This window comes from Myiozetetes cayanensis, unplaced genomic scaffold, assembly GCF_022539395.1.
Source record: "Myiozetetes cayanensis isolate MyiCay16 unplaced genomic scaffold, myiCay2020 scf1, whole genome shotgun sequence".
NCBI lineage: Eukaryota > Metazoa > Chordata > Aves > Passeriformes > Tyrannidae > Myiozetetes > Myiozetetes cayanensis.
Window position 1 is genome coordinate 70868826 of NW_026086604.1, and position 22449 is coordinate 70891274.

General features: G+C 37.0%; 1 protein-coding gene across 2 annotated transcripts in view; it reads right to left on the bottom strand.

Annotated features, from left to right (window-relative positions):
• SEMA5A (semaphorin 5A) overlaps window positions 1–22449 on the bottom strand; it is a 324829-nt gene that overhangs the window by 145363 nt on the left and 157017 nt on the right. For both annotated transcript variants that reach the window (XM_050315083.1, XM_050315092.1), the window contains exon 7: window positions 2765–2827. In XM_050315083.1, coding sequence (XP_050171040.1) covers window positions 2765–2827 — 63 coding nt within the window. The remainder of the gene's footprint in view (window positions 1–2764; window positions 2828–22449) is intronic.

Here is a 22449-nt window from a genome sequence, read left to right on the forward strand (position 1 = left end):
TACTGATAACAGCTACAGGCAAAAATTCCATGCAGCTTCTTTCTCAAGAACAAAAAAAAAAGAGTTGTGTTTCACTGACCATTATCTCAAAACTACTAGAGTTGCTTCAGGGTTCAAAACCAGCTCTGGATTTCAGGGCAGTGACTCCATCAGTGAGCTGACTTTTAGTTTTGCCACCTGAACTCATTGGCCCCATGCTGCTGTGTGGTCAGCAGAGCTTCAGAAGAAACCAGGATCTGAATGAATAGTCTACCCATGGCCATCCTTGCAATTCTCATCTCTCCTTCACCACAGTCTGAGCTGGCCTTACTTATTTTGTCTCCAGTCTTTCCTGTCCCTTTCCTACAGTCACATGTGTTTGCCCTGAAATCTGAATTAGTCCTGAGAAATGTTAAATGCCACCCCCAGCAACTCTCCAATCTGGGCTCGATCTATTTATAAAACATCAGTCAAACAAGCAGTTTTTCTAACAACAGTAACTGGAACTGTGTCTGCCAGGAGATTCCCTCTGAGAGGGACAATTCCCTGTAGCACTGGAGTGAATTCCTCCTGGGTCTGATAATTCCCAGTTTTTCCAAGGGAAGGCTTTTGTGGTTTGACTAAGAGGAGAAGCAGACCACATATTAGCTGCTTTCCTCATCTGCATGCATAAGTCCTCCTTCTACAGAGAGCACAGTGACCTTGCTTTAGTGTTGGAAATAAGGCAATAAAAGACAAACATCATTAGGCTATCCTTTCTCTGGTCATAAATTTATCCTTTGATTTTAACCTCAAGCACATCAGTAAAAACAAAAGAGGCATGAAAAGTTCAAAAAGACAGTTGTTCCAGCTGGGTAAGTTGCCTCAGTCAATATCTCTGCATTCTCCAGCAACTCCCATGTGAAGCTTTCAGGCCATAAAGTCTGCACACAAAAAAACCCCAAAACAAAACAAAAAAACAAAGCCGGTGGTAGCAATACCTATTTACTTCCAGGATTACTTTTAAAGGTAAAGAAGAATCAGGATTGTACTCCTCTTCTAGATTGTGAATGAGGAACATGGCTATGGGCACAAAGGAAATCTTTATCAAAAAATAGAAATCCTAAGAAACAATCCCAGAGGTCATTATCAGAATAGCATTTTACAGTGACAGACTAACTTCTAATCACCAGGTTCTACAAAAGGGTGTGATGAATGTGAGCAAAACTCTGCATGAATAAAAAACTACACTAAGGTCCATCCTTAAATATGCTTAAACAGTGCTGAGTATTTCTCCTAGCAAAAGTATATAATAGCAGCATATGCTTTGCACTGTTGAAGCAAACAAGTGGTAACATTGTTGTCAACATATTATTCAAAAGTACACTACTATAGCCTCAAATTTACAATTACTTTCATCCATCACTGCACTGTGACTTTCAGACAAGTTGAAAGTTATTCTCACAGCTTTAAACTTGGAAAATCACTGTAAAACAAAGTCATAAATGTTTAGTTACACATTGCATTCCTACTAGAATAGGTTCTACTGTATAAGGCCCTTGATCAGTGCAATCTGTCATATTCTATTGTCACTTGAGTATAGTCCCTTACTTTCAAGTATTGTCATCTGAAAGCTAAGGATAAAGGCTTGAGGGATATATTACATGTAGAAGCATAAGTTTTCTACGGAGAAATAACAACTTAAAAAATTAAACATTTGCTTAAAATATGAGGTCCCAAAAGTTTTTTCTTTTCTATACCTCGGGGTATAACATGGCCCTGCTTCTGAAGTGAGGCCATTCTTCCTCTTTAATCTCAAATTTAGAGTGTACAACAGTGTACAACTGTACACTGCAATTTTTTTTTCCCATCACTCCGTAAAAAAGAGCTGGAAATTAACTGCTTAATGTGAGAAGTTAAAAAGTCAGTGATTAAATAACTATGCAGAAGAGACTCTTCTACTAGATGGCAGAGCTTTAGGAATATGTTTTTGAAGCTTGGAGTTTTTTTGAGTTTTGCACAACAATGATGTACGCTGACATGTTCTACTGAGTAAAAGCAGGTGTGGTCTTTTGCAGTTATCACTCTTGCTGAGTTTTCCCTTTATGTTTTAACTGAATTAACTTCAACCATTAAACAGTATAATAATTACAAACATAGACTGCATGCAATTCTAACTGCTTTTATAATTAATTTGACAATTAGCTTCAGGTTGAGACAGCCCCAAAAGAACACAGCACTGACAGAGGTTCCATCTTAGCATTACATTTACCTGTGCTGAATAAAAGAAATTGCAGTAGGCCAGGTAAAGAATTGGCTCTAAATACTAAAAATATATCAAGTCCTATGTCTAGAGAGATTAGTGAATTTAATACAATTTTCTTTATAGCACCAGGAGAAAGGAAATATAAAACTTCGTAAAATTGCATCTAATACACAAGAATATAAATTGAGGATTTTACAAAGCAATTACATAGTTATGCGGGATTTACAGCACTGAAAATGAAGTGAGAGTGCAGTCCACTGCACACGACATGTCATTGTTTAGCCTGTGGAGTCAAACCAGTAAATTGTTGGAGGTAAAGCTAGTGATCATTTCAGAAAATAATCACATGGTTGTATCTCTAACCTCACAATCCCCATATTCTTTTCTAATCCTTTGGTTATACATCAGTGTCAAACTCCTTTTCTTACACTCTCTTTAGAAAGAGACAGTAAAAATGCATAGGGTAGTGATTTATACACTGAATTACACCTACTATAACATACACATTTTATTAAAGCAGGACAGTTATCTCATGCTTACCTTTGATTTGCCTTTACTGTAACAGGCTCTTTTAGTAGCTTCATCACATTGCCACTCCACTGCCTGCAACCAACAGGAATTAGTTAGAAATGCTGGGAACACAGAAATATAAACCTCAGAGCTACCTAAGCCCATGCTTGTGATATGTGTTTCAGGTTTACTGATAATTAGCTGTGGCTGATTCTATCCATTTATGCCTTATAAGCTCTTCCTCTTTGGAAATGTAGTTTTGCTGATGAGGGTTTTTCAGTGTTTTAACCCAAAAAGAAGCTGGCCAACCTCATGATTCACTGTACTGATCACTACAGCAGAAATAACCAGTTACACTTCATGCTATTTAGTCACTGTTTTGTGAGTTTTTTAAGGTATGCAGATAGGAACACAAAGAAAGGCTGAACCTCTCCCCCCAGCATAGGTGGTTTGCATCACTGCAGCATCTGAGAAACCTCGTACCGTGGGAAAGTGTGCCCTATTGCAGTTTTTGAAGTATTTAACTCAAGCATCAAATGGAGATTTTAGCCTCTAAAGGTATGACCACAGCACTAACCAGAAGCACTAAAACTTTCATTTAGAGAAAGAAGCAATGGAAAGAGGATACAAGACAACAGTGAAACAGAGCACTGCAAAGCAGAAGCAATTTATCCTCATTTTTTGAACTGTCTCACTGCTTCAACAGATTTATGTCAGGACTGTAATGCCTACTCTGCATTACTACAGTTTCACTGCATGAGTTAATTCCAATTATTTCTGTATTTAACACTCAAGACCTATGACTTATGAACTTTATTGTTCAGTGGAGCAGGTTGTATGCTTGGTGTTTATGTACCAATACATGTACATATTTGAATGCCTGTATATGCTGTGTAGTCAAAGCACATTTTAAATCAGTCTGCATTCTTTCACCTCAACAATGCACATCTGTATGTTCTTTAGATAAAAATGCCACAAAGCACTTCGCATTTTATCAAGAAGAACTGAGATTTCTGAAGTAACCACTACTGCTTAATTATTGAAATCACAGCCTTTTCATTTTTATGTATGAGGAAATAATGAAAGACCACATATTCAGATTTAATACAGGAAATGTTTTGTACCTGTCTTTTAATGGAGACTATATTAATAGCAAGCAGAGTCATTAATTAACAGAAGGGTGCAAGCCTATTTAAATTAAGTGGGGAAATGCCTTCAAAGCATTTGTGTTTCAACAAGCCCTAGAATGAGCTTTTTTTCATTTCAGGGAAAAAAAAAAAAGGCATATGAAAACTAATGCTATTACTTCCCTTCCTCCATCCCAAACCTTCTTATTTACAGTATTTGCTTATGCAATGTTTAACAACTATAGTATATTGGGGAATACACTGAAAACTTCTGAAAGAATCCACTTGTGAATGATCCTAGCATTTATAACAAGCTGTATCTAGTAGCATGAAAGAAATGTCATATGGAGTTAGACAAAAAAGCAGCAATGACCTAACGCTTTTGACTTTGTAATGCAAAAAGCAATTCATGTCCATAACAGGGATGAGAGTACAAAAGACTGCTCTTGGATGAGCAAGTAAGTTTCTAATCCATTAGGACACGCTGAATCTATATCTTATATGGCATTGAATCTATGTTATATGGCATTAGATACAGGTATCTAATACTGAATATATTATCTCTAAACAACACAAAAAATTTCAAAAACCTGGAGAAATGAAAGAGTTAATTGCCAGCAGGAGGTCAGAGTAGAAAGACTTAGTGAAATATGGGTACTTAAAAGGAAGGTTTGAAGGAAAGTTATTGCCAAAACTCAACTGAGAAGAATATACCAAGCATGAACAGCAGGAAAAAAGTTGGACTAAATGTAAAATATTTATCAATTAATCAATTTTCAGTGATAAAATGCCCAGCGTTCAATTGGCTCTAAGTCCAAAGTAAAATAGTAATTTGAAGGAGAAGAATTTGAAATGTAAAAATTACACAATGTCACAAATCAAATTATTTGAGTATAATTCTCAGGCACTGAAAATTTTGGAAATGAAAATGAATAGACTGTGGAGGTAGGAAATTCAGAAGCCACACGTGACAGTTCTTAAAGTTTTGAAATCTGAGAAAAGCATACAACACATCTCTGCAAGCAGGTCACAGATGGAGAACCTGGGAACCCCAAGTGCACAATAATGCAAGGCTTTATTTCTCTGACCACAGTGAGAGAACATTGGGAAAGCATCTCCCCCTCACTCTCCTGTTCTCTGCCAGACAATCATTGAGACCCAGCATTCATACATTTCATAAAAAAAATAAAGAGGTGAAGAAAAACAAACATTTCAATGTTAGGAAACTCTGGTATCTATCCCTGGAGAGATGGACTCTTTAAGGAGCTTGCTAACTGCCAGTCTTCTAAGAAGGAATCAAACATTAAACCGTGACAATAGAGAGGTGTGGGGCTCTTGGTGGAGCCTGTAGGAGGGGTACTCCCAGTATTACCCTAGCTCAGAAGTGGAGAGCTGGAAACAACCACAGACTGTTAGCTTTTAGTTAAATACTCTTTTAGTTAGGATAAACAACTTGGCTGGACCTCTCAGGTCTTAAATATTAATAAAAATTTTACCACCACATCACAAAACCACTTAATACCATTAATAGCATAAACCAAATATGAACAAATATATTTCAATAAATTCTCTGGATGAACAGTGAGTTTCTCTTAGAAGCTGAACTACCATATTTCAGCAGGCAAACTAAATATCTGAAAATAAATTAACTCCAATGAAAAACTGAAAGACAATCTTCAATCTAAACTGATTTATCCAAATACATCCGAAGAATACTAGAAGAGAAACATGGAAAGTTTAGTGAACACTAAAAGAGAAACATGGAAAGTGTAGAAACAGTAAATAATGTTCACAGAAGTAACTGTCAAGGGCTTCTCTTACATGCCCAACATGCAGGAACAAATGAAGTCCCCAGGCAAGACATCTGGAGGTTCTTTCCAACCTAAATTATTACATCATTTTCCAGAAAAACTACAAAATACAACAGGAGGGAAAGAAATCAAAGCCCTAAGTAATTTACTTTAACATAGCCCCTTTCTATAATTCTAACTTTAATTAGTAAATGTAGACCAGAAACTGGAAATTTGAACACAGTCAAGAAAAGTCTGCTCAATAGAAATGATTTAAGTTAGAGATGTATTAATTTTACATTAATTTTTCTTGACAGGTCAAGAAAGACATTTGGCTTTCAGCTACAGTGGGAGCTGTAGACATAACTGAGTAAAATCATATCTGCTAGAAGAACTATGCTCCCATAGCTACACAGATAGTCAAAAGATATAGGTAGACAGGTAGGCATTCATATATATTTTTATATATGAACACACTTGGAGTTGACATATATATATTATGATATTCTATAGATATAATACATAGAAATATATGTATTATATATAATTCTATATTCTATATTATATATTTCTGTAGAAACAGAAAGTACTATTTAATTTCATAGAGAAAGAAGTTAATTAGTCAAGAACCAAGAAATGAACAGAACAATATTCCAGACAGATGGTCCAGCACTTCTTAGGCAGATGGCTCTGCTAATGAGATACTGGCAAAAATAACATTAAAGAAGATGGTTCAATTACACAATGCCAAAAACTAACAACTACATGATATTTCCTTTTTTCTTTTTTTTCATTATCTGCTTTCTTTCATCTCTTATATCATGTATTTAAGCAGTACTCTGGGGAGTTGGGGTATAATGGCAATAACCATAATAATGTATGTCAGCAAACATGAGTAATATTGCCTCACTGTTCACATCAGCCCAGCAGTGGAACGGCTTCAAAATGTTTTGACTTGTTTGGCAAGGGTGTCTTGCATCCTGCCTAATTAGCTCTCAATGAACATGTATGCTGGATTCCAAAAGCTGAATTTAAAGAGGCCATAAAAAAAGTGTCAGGATCATAAACCCAAAGAAAGAATGTAGCCACAGAGAAGTATACCAGCAAGACATTAGCAGCAAATTAGCAGCCACAGAGTTAGTGGTGGTTTTGATGGTTACCAGAAATTTTAAGGCATGCTTTGGTATAACGACATCCTTGCTTCCAGCAAATATGTAAAGCCACTTAAGGAAGATTTATACCTCTCTACTTCACAGGAACCATTTTCCTTGCTTTCCACAGAGTCATGACCCCTCATCCTTGCAGCCGTTATTGCTGGAGCTGCCTATCTTGCCAATAGGTTCCTGACAAATAACTTCAGAGAGTGATCACCCTCTGAGTGAAAAACTAGACTAAAGTATTAAAAAAGGCCTTTCCTTTAACACAGCTTTCCCCCAAAAAAAGAAAAAGTTGGCTTCTGGGGATTTAAGGCATCCTGGTTAGCTTTCACTTGAAGTGATAGGCCAGTAGCTTATACTAGAAGTCCAACACCATATGGACAACTTTACTAATTGGCTACAGTCACTGCTCTATTTTGCCACCAATTTTGTTGCCACATGAAACAGCCTGGGAATAACATCATGTGTGTTTTCATTTGTTCAGAACCAGCTTTTACTGTTCATCCACAGTTAAAAATTACAGTTTCTTACAAAGTAAGCACTGTGACATATAAGGAAATAAACATAAAATCATGCTTGCATTTTCCAGGGTTTGGAATTCAGTTAGAACCGAGATCCCCTGATAGATATATAACTTTGTACTTAAACCAAGTAATATCTGAAGTTTTATATGACTTCAAGGAGCTGATGTCAACTTAATTTTATTCCAAATATACTAGCCTGAAGTATATAAAAAAAGAGAAGTACATACCCTAATAATAATTCAAGAAGCAGCCTAAGTTTTAATCAGCAGATTTTATTGACTATGCAAATAAACAGTTGTTGAAAATTGTCACAGTTAATATGATAAATTTAGAAGAAAAAGTTCAGAATATTAGAGGAATTTAGAGTTACTAAGACTTTCACAAACCCTCAGTGTTGGGCTACTCCACTGACTGTAATGGCACAGGACTCAGCCCAAGGCTGAACTTTCACAAATGCCACCTACCCATCCAACTGTGTATTCCCCTCTTGGTCTTCTGCAAAGATTTCTAAATGTCACAAAATATTCATTTGGTTTACCTTCAACAGGGACAGGTTTGTAAAGGAAAATGAAGTTCCAAATCTAGAAATTAGCAACTTAAAACTCGAGTATATTTGAAACTAGGGTTTTCAGTCCTGCTCCCAGGGAGTTATTCAAAAAACTGAAAATGTTGCACTGTGACTTTCAAAGTTTTTATTGTTCCAATCTGGCATTTTGAGGCTTTTACAGTTTTTATGGACATTTAAAAATTGAATGCGGGACTGTGCTGAAGGGGTGAAACAACAAAATGTTCTTGCAGTACCAAACTTGGCAGTCATTCAGCAGGTAGGAATGGGATTTCACAACACATTTTTAATGCACATTCTGAAATTATACTACATATAGTAAATTTTATGTATTGAATAAATTACATATGAATCCTTTAAGATTTAGCATCTGTGTTAGCACATTGAGTATTGAAGTGTTTCCTGATTTTTGGCAAATAAGATTGATTTTAGTAGACTCCAAGACATTTTGAAAGCAACATTTTTTTTTTATAAATCATGTTTTAAACTTTTAGATGCTGATAGGTTAGGATTCTCTTTATTTCAGTTAAGGGAATTTCAATATAATTTCATACTTCTCAACCCCCTAGGGTTAAGAACAGAGTAAGTGGTGAAAAGAATCCCATTGCACTGGAGTACCACAAAATGTTGGTTTGGACCTTGAGCATAGGCAAGCAGAAGTGGGGTTTATTTCCTGTACACTTGTTTGTTGCTATTAAGAAGCATGGAAATTGGAAGGAAGAGACAGCATCGGAATGTGGGCCATCCTGCCTGCTGCTAACTTATTGATCATGACAGCCATGCTGATGTGGGATGCCCAGCAAACAGCCCTCCCTAACTTTCAGCCACAGACAGTCAAGGAGACTTCAGAAGACTTTGTGTAAACCAAAAACCTTCTTGAAATAATTTCTGAGAGACACAGCCAACATACTATATCTTGCCTCTGGGATGTCAAAGATAGCTGTATTACAGCTTCCAGGTAAGAGTTAAAAATACTCAGATGAACCTGAAAGATATGATGGAGGCTGAAATTTTTATCACCTTCTAAGTCAAACTGAATAACTGAAACTACAAAAAAAAAATCCTATTTCTGTATGTTTGTATACTATTTTGTACATAACTTCGCATTAGGTACAGAAGAACAATTTTATCACGATTTCCATTTGTCTTTTTTACTTATTTATTTAAATAGTTTTCTAACTAGACTTTAGAGACGGCAGGCTTGATTCTGTTAATAGTAATACCCTTCTGCAGTTCTAGAGAAAATACTACAATACTACTTTACAATAACTGTTACTTACAATATTAAAAATATCTTTCAAATTTAACCTAAAAATGGTATCTCACAAGACAGCAACAAGACAAAAATTGCTGAAGGAACTTTGTCATATATGTACTTTTCCATTAAATATGCAACCAAGTCAAGGTAAAAAGATTTTAGATAGATGAAAGCAGAGAGGAAATAGAAAGCTAATAACAAAGGAACCACTATTTCATGCAGCTTGTCCAGTGAAGAGGTAATGGAAAAATACATGTTTTAACATCAAGGAGAAACAAGTAAGTAATTTTCTACATCCTTCCAGTTAAATTAATTGCTCATAAAAGTGATTGAGATAATAAAGATTGAGCTTCTTTCCACTTATGGATAAATCATAGATATACAAGCCATTTAAAAAGTGTATGAGACAAAATCGAACACAGTAAGAAAAAACACCACCACATTTGCAAAGAGTTGGGAACAAAGCTGACAACAACACAAATGACAGTTCACTCAGAAAAAAAGTTAATTTCCATTTTGGTTATGTTTACTTTAAATAACTTGCTTAAATTTGACAAATGATAAAATAATCTGAGAAAGAAAATAGCAAGAATATGGAGAATAATACATAAAAAGACACATAAGTGAGTCTCATCAACAAATAGATAATATCATGAGCTGTGGAGTAATAAAAAAAAGAACAGCAGGCTGAAAAAAATTCTCACTAAACACAAAGTGCAAAAGATGCTTATTAAAATCAGAAATCTCGAACCTATAGCCATTAGGAAAATCACTGGAGTGTAGATGCGCTATTAAATTACACAAAAATTAAGGGTGAGAAAGATGAACAGGACCCTCAGGATTAAGGAAAGTATCTGCTCCAAGTATGAAAATGTCTTCAAGGGAATGTCATGTACTCTAATCGCCATGGACTGAACAATGGGGACAAGGGGGTCCATAACCCAACTTCAAATCATCACTGTCATTGTGAAGATTTGAGATAACAGCGAGGTTATGAAAAAGCTCGAATGTTATTTCTTTTTCTTATTTTGACACAAGTGAAAGGTCTGGAGCAACGTCAATGATTCATGGAACTTTGCACCTCTAAGTTACGTGTTGAACATCATCAAAATTATTAATTAGTGGAGGTCAGTGACATCTGGCAACCTAGTATTAGTGACATTAAATGAGTGGGTAATTTGTATCCAATTTCTATAAGACAAACACTCAGATCCAAATTGGCCATTTTTGCAGAGACAACAGCAAACACTGCCTAGAGGGAAAACATACCCCTGTTACATATAAAGGTGTTTAACTTGTTCTACATTGACAAGGAAACTTGGGAAAGCAGTCACTGAAATCATCATCATCATCATCATATCTTAATAATTTGCCTCCAACTTTTCCCTCATTTTTCCCACCCCGCTGAACTCATATTTTAGCAGACATAGACTTGTGGAAAGCTCTAGTCAACCTTCAGATTCAGAGACCTTCCAGTGTTGAGAAAAGCATCTCCTAAATTTCAGTGACACACAGAAACTTTAGTAAATATCTCACACAGGGAGCCTAACCAAAGAAATTTATTTCTGAACCAGCTGTGCAATGTTTTTCCTCCTCCTGTTACCTCTTTTCCATTTTTCTTGATTTGATTGCTACACTGGAAGAACAATATTGTACTTTGGTATTTTCTCCCACTGTAGCTGAAAGCTCCTTGGAAGTAACTATTAAAACATGATAAATAAAGCTCATTCAACAGGTTGCCCAGTGCAACCGTTAATAAGGCAGTTCTATGCAGCCTTGGGGCTCTTATTTCTTCTTGCAGATATCACCAGCTTTCCCCTTTCAAATTACACCTTATTAGCAATTGTCCCCTGATGGGAATGTTATAGCTCTTAGCTTTTTAGCAGTGGTTTATACTGGATGATAGTTTATAATTATAAACAGAAAGTAACAAAACCTATTTCATTACTGGAAATTAGTTCTTAAAAAATTCTCCTGTGCTTTTTCTGCTAAAATGAGTCCTTTGAAGCCACTGTCCCAAATCCCAGAGCTTTTTCTATAGCAAAGCACTCCAAAATCAAAGCGAGTTTTGTCTAAGAACAGAAGAAAGGCGAGAAATGGTAAACATTTTCAATATCCACTACAGAAAAGGGACAGCTTCTGCACAGTAGTTCATAATAGGAAACCCCCTTAGCATATGCCTGAAGTACTCAAGAACTTGAGAATTAGATCAAAGTCCACTCATTTTAGCTTTTACTGTGAATAGTGGAATGGATTTGAAACTCAGCTCAGGCTATTCTGAGAGCAACACTACAAAACAGCAAAGGTGAAAGGCTCCAAATACTCAAAAATAATTTCCTATTTTAAGTGTAAGATATATAAAAATAAAAATTTCTCAGTGTTCTTGAGGGAAAAAATAATGGATAATCTTTATCTTTGTTAAGAAAAACAACAACAAACAAAACTTCATAGAAAAAACACCATTGGATTTTTATCTGCCCTAAACTGCAGGGAGGAATATATTTTATTTCAAAACAATTCAATGCCACAAATATTTGCTTAGCATTTCTCCAAAACCAGTCATTGTGATGCTCAGTTAAGAATCTCTAGCCAAATTAAAATTCATAAAGTTCAAGAAATAAGGCTCATGTCTTTAAAAGGTACTTTGAGATTTTAATAGCAACATTCTGAATAGCCTGTCAGTCTCCTTGCAGATTCTGTAATCTCTTCTTGCAGTGGAGGTCTTTTATCCACGGAAGACACCTACTGAAATTTTTCAATGCCTACTGAAATTATCCAGCTCTTTTACCCAAATTATGGGTAATTCAAGCTCTCACAGAGACCCCAAGCAAAGCTTGCACCTACAGATATGTCTCTTTCACTCTGAAAGCAGAATGACAACAAATTAAAAAGAATTGGGAGAAAAAAGCAAACTTAAAGAACAAAAAGATTTAAAGAAGAAGAAGGAACTCGCATACTTAAAATGAATCTGCAACGCAAGCAAGACTACTGCCTCCTCAGGGAGGATATTTGATGTCTAAACTCAGACAGAACCAAATCAAATTTTCCTGCAATGATTTTTCCTGAAGCACACTTCAGCCCTGAATTTTCAACTGTTTCACAGTACATATAGTCTTATACTACCTGGGATCTTCAAGGAGAGAATAAGGCTTTACCTGAAGTTACCTGCAGGACTAGGATATGAGTCTATATTAAAGGAAAGAGATGAATTGCCGCATTTTAGTTTTGCAATAGACAAACTCTCCTACCAAAAAAAAAAAAAAAAGAAGCAAGCACATCAGTGAATCTTGCTTGCCCTGTGTGGCAAAGAAAAACCTGAGTAGAGACATCCTTTTGGCCTTCATGTGAACTGTGACTGAGAACCTACCTAACAATTTTCTCAAGCAGAACAGAAATTTCATGTCAGCAACATAAGACAAGTCCTGTTCACCAGCAGATCTTTTCAAGGACACTACAAACATAACCTTTCAGATGGATTAAAACAATGCATTCTTCCTTATCCATGTTCCTAAAAATTGCACATTTTTTGGCTACATTCGTCCAGACCATCAGTAGTTCTGTGTTAAAGTGCTTTGAATTCAGATACTTCTAACATTAATCTTAATATGTCAGTTTCTGGAGAAAGCAGAGGAAAGGAGAGAAGGACATTTTATTACCAATTAAAAATAGATTCTGATGGTCAGAAACAGATAAATTTAAAACACTTCCCCAACACCATCACGACCTTTTCACAGGAACAAATTCATCCCTTCACTCTGGACTCCTGTACCTCCTCCACACCAGTAGCACAGGGGTACAGGAAATGGGGACCCATAACCTGTCACTCTGTCCTCCTCACATTTTTCCCTATTCCATATAACATTCATACAACTCTTCTTCTTTTAAGCCAAAATGATTTTCAAAGTTGCAGTTCTCTTAGAAAACAGTTTCCATTCTTCCCACAAAATCCATACTACAGTGAGATGTGGCAGATAAATTTCAATGTGAGTTGTATGCAAACCACTCTGCTGAGAAACAGAAGAAACAAAATAAACAAAACCCCTAAAAATTTAAATGTTTTGTCATTTCATATTGAAGTTATCACATGGTTGTATATAGTATAGAAATGCATTATATACTTATATATATAAAAATGATGTAATTTTTGTTATGGAGATATTATATGCATATTTGCCTATTTTTGCTTCCATTCTTCACTTTTTTGGTAATAGTTTGCATATTGTTGTCTTCAAATCACCTAAAATCCTATGCGAATATCTTCATTCATGATGCTCTTCATTTGTCAAGAATCAGTCTGGGCGGGGGAAAATGTTCTCACAGCCACTTTAGGTCTTAGAAGTATTTATTCTGATGTATACTTTCCTGTACCTTCTTGTGCATCTTTTTGTTTTTAATATCTCTTCCAAAAATGTATGCCTGTTCCTATTTTTACAGAATAGATTGGATTAGACTAATAAATAGACCTTTACAAAAATAATCTGCTTCAAACTCCTCTTGCTACTTCACACCTTTCTGAAACCTTCACCATTTAGCTAGAGAGAGAAATATGAGCAAAATAAGCTTTTTTGTAAAAATGACAGTACAGGAAAATAAACTTTTTTAATTGTTCTATTTGCAAAACTTTTCTGTCCCTTTCTTCCACACACACTGTCACAAAGTAATTGGGATGAAAACAAGATAACACAGTAGGCAGCTTTTTGAGAAATTCTATTCTGTGCATGACTGGAAAAAACTTCTGATTTTACAAAGTTATTAGGGTAGCAAAACAGAATTAAAATTTTGAATGTACGTGAACTGGATCTTGCATTTTTTTTTGCTCATTTTTCTGGAACAATTAAAAAACATCTCAATAACTTTATAGTGATGGCAGATGTCCTCAGGCAAGAAAATTCAATTGTTCAAAGTAAACTCTTCTGTACACTAAAAAAAAAAAAGAAAAATGCCCTTGGCAAGAACATCATGCATTCCCTAGAAGAAAAACTGCTAGTACTAGTAACTGCAGTAACCATAAAGCCAATAGTAGCAACATTGAAGCACATGAATAAACAATACAAGAAAAAAGGGGTGCCCCAAAATGAGATGGGTATATGCTTCATTTTGGAGCACTGAGTGCTCCCTTTACAGCTGGAACTAACAGGTGAGCAGGAGAACACTCGAAGTACAGCTGTATTAACAGAATATTAAAGAACCTAAACTAAAAGTAATGCAAAATAAAAGCTATCATACCAATAAACAAAAATAGGAAGAGCAAGAGGAAGACATAAGGGTTTCTTTTCTAGTTTTCATCTACTCTTACTTCACAGTCCCAAATCCACTGACAACAAACTGCTGCATTGGATCAGTGGCAGTTAGAAATTAATTCTTTACTCCTCAGTCCAATTCCTTCCTTCTACATATACCTACAAACTCCTCTATAGTGAATTAACTCACTAAATTTGCTAATTAAATTAGCGCATTTTACTTGTCAGTCCAGTAACCCACCAAAGGTCTCCTAATGCTCACAGGAGCAACTTCTAGTATACAGGAGGCATAACGCCAATAAATAAAAACTTGTCTCAATAAATGGAGTAATGCATCTGCAATGTTTTTAATCTCAGTCTAAATTAAATACAATATCATGTTTGATGTGCTAGTTGAAAATTATTCTCTAACATACATTATTTTTCTAGTATAGATGTAGCTTGTCATGTCTTACTGTCAAAAGAATGTTAGTTTTCCAAATTCCAAGCAGGAATCTCAATCATTTGGCTGTTGTTCTTGTTTTAATGAAGAAAGATCGGTATCTCAAGAATCCTGGGGGGATAATGCAGATGTGATGCAAGGCAGAGTACAGATAACCATTTTGACTTGGTAACAGACTGAACATACTTAAAATGCATGCTTGCAAATCCCTCCCACTGTTGCCACCACAATAACATCTTTTATCAAAGTTTTGTCTATTTTAGGAGGTCAGTTCTCCACAAATGCTAATTTGTTCTGATTGAATTCCAAACTGCAACATGCACTTGTATAAATCAAAACAACAGAACAAAACGAGAATGTCAACAGGTTGGCTACTTTATGCACACAAGACGCAAACGCATTTTGCTGCACAGGGAGTAGAGAACGAATATCTTTCATATCTTAGCAAAGCAAGACAACGCAATTTTAATTTGTCTTCCCACATTACATGCTTCATGCGCACTCCTCAACCTAAACACCACTAATGGAAACAGGACTGGATGAAGTGAGGGTACTAGTGAATATTACCGGCAGTCACACAGAGTAAATAAGCTGTGTCTCTTAAAGGGCAGAATATCTCATTATCACACATATGACCTAGTGAGCAGACAGAACAAGCATCCTTAGGTCTTTTCTCAGAAAATTACATGCTGCAGTTGGATTCACTCTAAATGCCTACAAAGGGACAGTGGAAGCATTGAACTGTTGAAGAGTTAGGTAAAGATATTTAGGAACCTAATCTGTTGAGATGACCTTCAGGGACACTCCAGAACAGTACTATTCCCAAGAAAGTTCACTCAGTGATGTGGTAGCAGGTGAGTGAGCAGAAGGAGAGGAAAATGAGCATGGCAGCAAGAGTAAACTTTTAGACAAAAATCAAGGTTTGTATGAAGCAACTTAACATGAGGCCAGAGAGTGAAGAAGCAACTTTTAACTTCTTTTCTGAGTAGCATGCAGTAACAGCTGTGTAACAGCAACCAATATGTACTCAGATTCAGCATCACTGCAAAAGCAACTGAATACACAAATCCACTACAGAATGTTCTGCTTCATAATTGGGAACTTCAGGATGAAGTAGATTGATAAAAAGGAGCTAACTGAGGCAGCTGCAAGTTAAAGTTTTGCAGGCAGTATTCAAGAATACCAAGCTGGAGATACAGGACAAATTAATACTACCTATTGAAAAAAGAAAAAAAAATAAATGAGGGAAAGGGCAACAGTCAGCTTGACATAGATCAACAACAGCACAAAAGTAGTTAACAAAAGGAAGTAAGCATCTTTCAAAAACTAAAGCAGTGTCAAAATGAAGAAAACAAAGAGCTTGAAGAATAATTTGCAAAAGCCATTAATATTATGAATAAATCCTTCTTCAAACACATTAAAAGAGGAATCTTGACAGTTCAAAGAAGGACTAAATGATCAAAGAACTGATTAAGAAGATAAAACCACACCAGGAAAAAACATATTTCTCCCCCTTGCAAAGTTAATCATGACAGAGCTCAAGGAAGTTCTCATCCCAGAATGGGTGGGGCTGCTTATGAAAAACTCTAATCTCAAACCATAGTGTTGTTACAAGGGGCTATAGAATACAGATAAAATTAAAAGCAAAACATTTTTAGAATGATTATTTATGCAAGAACTTTAAAAGTAATCCAGAGATGAAAGCTCTGAACTATTAAGCGGTGCATAACCTTAAAACTGCTTTGGTACCTGAAATCTTAAAGATAGCAAATTTAATATATATTTCTAAAATGGGCTCCAGCAAGAGCCAAGAAACTGGCAGCACTGATATCTGTATCAAGCAAATTATAAAAAATTATATAATAAGTAATAAATATAGTGAACAAAGATGCAAGCCCTGGATTCAACCACCCTGGTTTCTGGGTATAAAACATCCAGGAGATTTCTGAAATACATCGATGGCAATTCCTTGATAAATCCGAGTGTCAGCCCAACCAGGGAAGATGACCTTATGGACTTGTTTTTATGAAGCAGGTATGTGAAAGGTGAGGTCTGCCCTGGCTGCAGTGATCAGAGTGGGGTTGACATTTCTGAGAAAAGTAAGTAAAAAAAATAGTAGAACTACAGTCATGGACTTCAGAATAGCAGGTATCAGCTTGTTCAGGGATCTTTTTGGCTCTGTCCCATGTGAGATTGCTCTGAAAGGCATAGGGCATCAGGATAGCTGGCTGATGCTCAGGAATCCTAAGACTGATCCATTCCAATATACAGATATCTGAGCAGGCACAGCATAAGGCCAGCACATGTGAACATGTGGAGATGCTGGATGCAGATGAAACACAAAAAACTAATATACAGAGGGTGGAAGAAGGCATAAGTTCTCCATGAAAAAATCCAGAGGCAGTGCCTGAGTATGCAGGCATGAAGCTAGGAAAGACAAAGCTCAACAGAAACCAGGATGGAAAGTGAATAGCATCAGAAAAACATGTGGCTCAGTGGGAAGGGGAGATAATGAAAAGTGACACACACAAAAAACCTACAAAAAACCTGAGATACTTAGTGCCTTCTTTGCCTCAGTTTTCACTGATGAGCCCTGCCCACAAGTCTGTCAGGTCCCTGAGCCTACTAGCATAGTTTGTGGATGCAAAGGATTACTCATACAGAGGAAGGTCAGAGTTAGGAGACATCTAAACTAACTGAATAAAACTAAACCAACTATATAAGTCCATGGCACCAGATTAGAAGCATCTAAGTCTACTGAAGGATTTGACTGAAGCCATTGCAAAGCCATTCTTTATCAAATTTGCAAGGAAACAACCAGCATGAATCTGACAAGGGAAAGTTACTCCTTACCAACCTGATTGCCTTCTCTGATGAGAGCAGAGCCCACTATCTTACCTTACCTTTAGCAATATTTTTGCCACTGTCTCCTGTAGTATCCTTACATCTCAGCTATTGAGTTATTGACTGGATTAATAGATGATAACACAAATGAAAAGGTGTCTGAATTATGAGGCTTAAAGGGTTGCATTCAGTAGCACAGAATCCAACTCGTAATCAGTTGCCAGTCAGTTGAAGACTGATACTTGGGCCAATACTATTTAATGTGTTTATTAATAACCCAGAAAATGGGACGGAGTGCAGTCTCAGTGGGTTCATAAATTACAGAAAAATCAGAGAAAATGGGAGACCAAAATGCTGGAAAGCTCAAAATGCTCTGTTTTTTCAGAAGTATCTCAACAGACTGGAGAAATGTGCTGACAGGAGCCTCATTAAGCACAATAAAGGCCAAGTTCTGCATCTGGAATGGAATAACCTCAATGTCTTGGTTTTGCCCACCAGCCCATCCCTAGGGCTGAAGATGGTTTTGTCCAGGTGATTTCCGGACAAAAAACCAATCAAAAAGTTCAATGACGCCTTTGCTAATTACATCTTTAAGAAAACGGAAGAGAAGGTTGTGGCGCAGTTGAAATTAGGAGCAGCAGCCATGTAGGAGAGAAGGTAGTGGGCCCGAGGAGGGCCAAGGCCCCCTCCTCCCCGGCTTGGGCCGGGGGGGGCAGGTGCAGCACTGAAGCCTCCCTTCTCTCTTGTGAGAGAGTGAAGAAAAAAAAGGTTTAAAAGACGAACTGCTTAGACGAGAAATCGCTGCAGAAGAATTCCAGCCATGAGATAAGAGAATTTTCAAGGTCAAAGCTGCAGTCGCAGGAGAGAGAAGAAAAGTTCGAAGGGGGGAGAGCTGCTTTTTCTCCTTTTCGCTCTCCCTCCCTTCAGCAGGGTAAAGACTGAAAAATAAAACCCTGCCACCTGTAGAAGTTTGTTGGGGTGAAGAGACCCCCATGCGGCTCACAGAGGAGCTTGTGGATGCACCAGAGATTTGTGACTTTAACAGAGAGAAAGCCTTATGCTGGAGTAAAAGCGGCTCAGATGAGGCAGAGTCCTGTTAAAGACTTTGTGACCCTCGAAGGAATCGATGCTAATGCTGGAGCGAGACGGCTCAGATAAGCTTGGGATCTCAGTGAGAGATCCATGCTGCTGCTGTTGAAGATTTATGACCCTGACGGGTATTAGAACCTACGCTGGAACACAAAACGGTTCAGGTAGGGATGTTGGGATCCATGTGTGGGATCCGTGCTGCTGGTGCTGGAGAGAACCTACGCTGGAGCAGAAAATGGCTCAGGTGGGATATTGGGATCCGAGTAAGGGATCCAGACTAGACCCATGCCGAGAAGTCAATCAAGGACTGTTCTCCCATGGGGAGGGACCTCCATAGGGAAACAGGGGTGAACTCTTAAACCATTATCCCCTATAACCCTGTGGAAGAAGATCCATAGTAAGCAAGTGTCCCCTTGCAAGTCTATGGAAGGAGACCCTTCAGGACCTAGGTAACCCTCAGCCTTCGGTTTTAACCCAGGAGGGGGGTAGGCCCAGCCCTGGAGGCCAACACAGAATGAAAGAGAGATAAAGAAGTTCCAACTGCGACGAAAGTGCTGCAGAGTTACTGGAGAGAGAGAGAGAGAGCTGGAATTCTGAGAACAGAAAAAGACTGCTTCTCCTCCTTGGACTGATATAAAGGGAGGTGGGGGGAGAAATATCTTCTGTAAATACGTAATACCTTTTACTTAAGTAAAATTATTGTAGATATAATTCTTTAGTTTTAGTTTATTAATAATAAATACTCATACTTTTTTTTAATTCAGTCTCTTTTTGTCTGCATAAACCTTCTCTCAACTAATAGTAATTGTATGGGGGGTATAAAAGTAAATTGAGCCAGGGCAAAACCACGACACTCAAAAAAAAAAAAAAAAGTCTAGTAAAACAGATAAATGATTAAAGGATATCCAGAAGATACATTGATACATTGTGTTTGGATTTGCAACGGGCATTGGACAAGTTCTCTTACCAAAGGACCTCAAAGAACCTTTTCAGGAAAATCACGGCATGAGGGAACGTTCTTCAGTGGGTAAAGAAGAGGTTAAAAAGTGGATGAGTAGGTATATGGTCAATTTTCAGAGGGGAAGAGATCAGCAGTTGAGATACACAATAATCTATGGAAGAACTCATAAATGCTGAACATATCCTGAGGTGATACAGAAAACAGAAAGAACAGTGAAGTGACAACACTTGCTAAAGACACCAAGTTATTGAGATTAGCAAAGAACTGACTGCATGGAGTTCCAGGAAACCCTTACAAATCTGAATGGCTAGCTATCTGTATTGAATGTAATTTGCAATTTTAATAAATGAAGTGTTGCACACCAGGAAAAAGTATCTTAACTAGTGAAATTCTTTAATTTCATGTGTTCAGTGATGAGTTCTGAATTGAATGTTACTATCCAAAAATAAGATCTTGAATTACAATGACAAAAAAAGTAATTAACAATAAATTATGAGAAGTACAAAACACTAGAGAACATCATTGTACCATGAAACAAATCCATTTACCAACTTTTTTTGCTAGTTTGTGCATTTCTGTCCCAACTCATAATTTGAAAGGTCAAAGTAAAACTAGGAAGGATTCACAGAAAGGGGACAAAAGACTTCCAGCTTTTTGCATTTTCTCTACCAAGTAGGATTAAATAGACTGATTCCTCAACCTGGAAATAAATCAGGCATCTAAAGAGAGAGATTATAAAAAGTTATACAATCATGAGAAAGGTGCACAGGGAATATTGTTCACTTATTTTTAACAGTGAATTAAAAGTGTATTCACCATTCTTTGAATAGTAAAAAATATTTAAGTATATAAAACTCAGAAGTTCTTTGTTCCTCTGATGAGCTGCAGAAGTCTCTTCTATAGGACAACAAAAACACAAAAAGTGAGTTAAATGTCACAGGCTGAAGGTTGATATGAACATATCCTTCAGGTATATGAGCTCTCGATTAAATCTGCCCTGCTGTCAATACATTATTCTATTTTGTGCTACAAAACCAAATCAAACACAGAATATTTTTTAATTATTATTAAAATTTCTGCCGCTGCATAGTGTGATTTCGTTCCTGTGGTTACTGCACTTTGCAAGTCCATTGTGACAGCTGAAGAGCTGACTGCATAAAAACCCAAGACACTACCTTCATGTCAGAAAGATCCTCGGTTCAAATAGCTGAGAAAGTTTTCTAAAAACTATCATTACAATTTTAGGCTTTTCCCAGGCACCTGCTGCAGGCAGCAGACAAGACAGTACAGCAGGTGTGATCTGACCTTGTACTGCAATTGATGTAACCTTCTAAGTATAACTCCAACTAGAGAGATTTCACCCAGTATTTAGCTTAAGTTACTTCAAATGAGCAATAAACTTTCATCAAAATTATATATTTTGATGCTCGTTAAAAAAACTTTCAGCAAAAATGAAAGAAAATTGAACATCATTTATAATTAATATCACTAAGGTTATTCTTCATAGCAAGGGAAATAATATGAAATGCTTATCAAATATGTACCAAGTTTGGGGGGTTAAACTAAAATAATAAAATCTACAATCAAAATCCTATCTTAAGCCTTGACTACACCCAAGATGTGTTCTGTTTTTATCATAATATCCAGGTTCAAGCAGCACAAATGGCCTCTTCTTCCTTCACATTTTTGCTGGAACCATTTTATTTATTTTACACTGGAAGCACTTTTCCAGTGACTTACAATCTGTTCCTTTCTAGGCAGATAATGACTTAGAGCTCATAATCATGTTACCTGAATCTGAGTCTGTGTTTCTACCTATGTACCCCCCATTTTTTAATTTTTTACAGAAATTTCCCTTGTGCAAAATTTTGCATATTCTGCACATTTCCTTTTTCAAATTGCTTTCCCTGATTCAAACCAGAGGGAAGAACGTGTAGAGATTGTTCTGTGTCCTGTCTGATAAATGAAAGGCCTGTTTTCTTGTTGCCTGGCTACCCTCTGTGTCCATGCTGGTGTCAGTGCAATTAACACATTCTTGCTATCTTCACTGGCCTTTTTTAGTTTGCCACTCCTGCTCAGAGAAGTCAGGGAAATGTAATACACATTCACTGCTGACATTTAGATCTGGTTGGAGCAGGCTGATCTCTGCAACCGGAGGAGGGAAAATGCCGAGGATGAGATACGCTGGATGCTTTCCCACAAAGACAGTGAGACAAGACATCACAGAAAGAAGGGATCGGACTTTCCCCTGGGTCCTGGGGGCTAGGGATTCCTGAAGTCTGGCCTTACTAGCAAATTCTGAGGTAAAGGCAGAACTGAGTACCTTGGCCTATTCTATGTAATTTTTCACCAGTTCCCCATGCCCATTCAGCAGCAAGACCACATTTTTCCCAGTCTCCCTTTTGCTGCTGAGGTGATTGCAGAATCTTTTGCTGCTCTTAACATCCTTTCCCAGATTCAACTCAAGATCAACCAAGGTTTTCCTAAGCCTATCCCTGCAAGATCAGACAACTACCCTATTCTTCTCCTGGGTCATCTGCCCCATCTATCATCTTCCGCAGAATTCGTTTTCAAGTCTTCTGAGTTCAATTAGGAGCTCCTTGCTCATCCATGTGCTTCCCTGCACATCCATTTCTACTTGCCATAGTATTTTTGGTTGATCTGTAGTAAAAATCCAACTACACTACTTTTTGGGAAAACCAAACCAAACCAAAGACA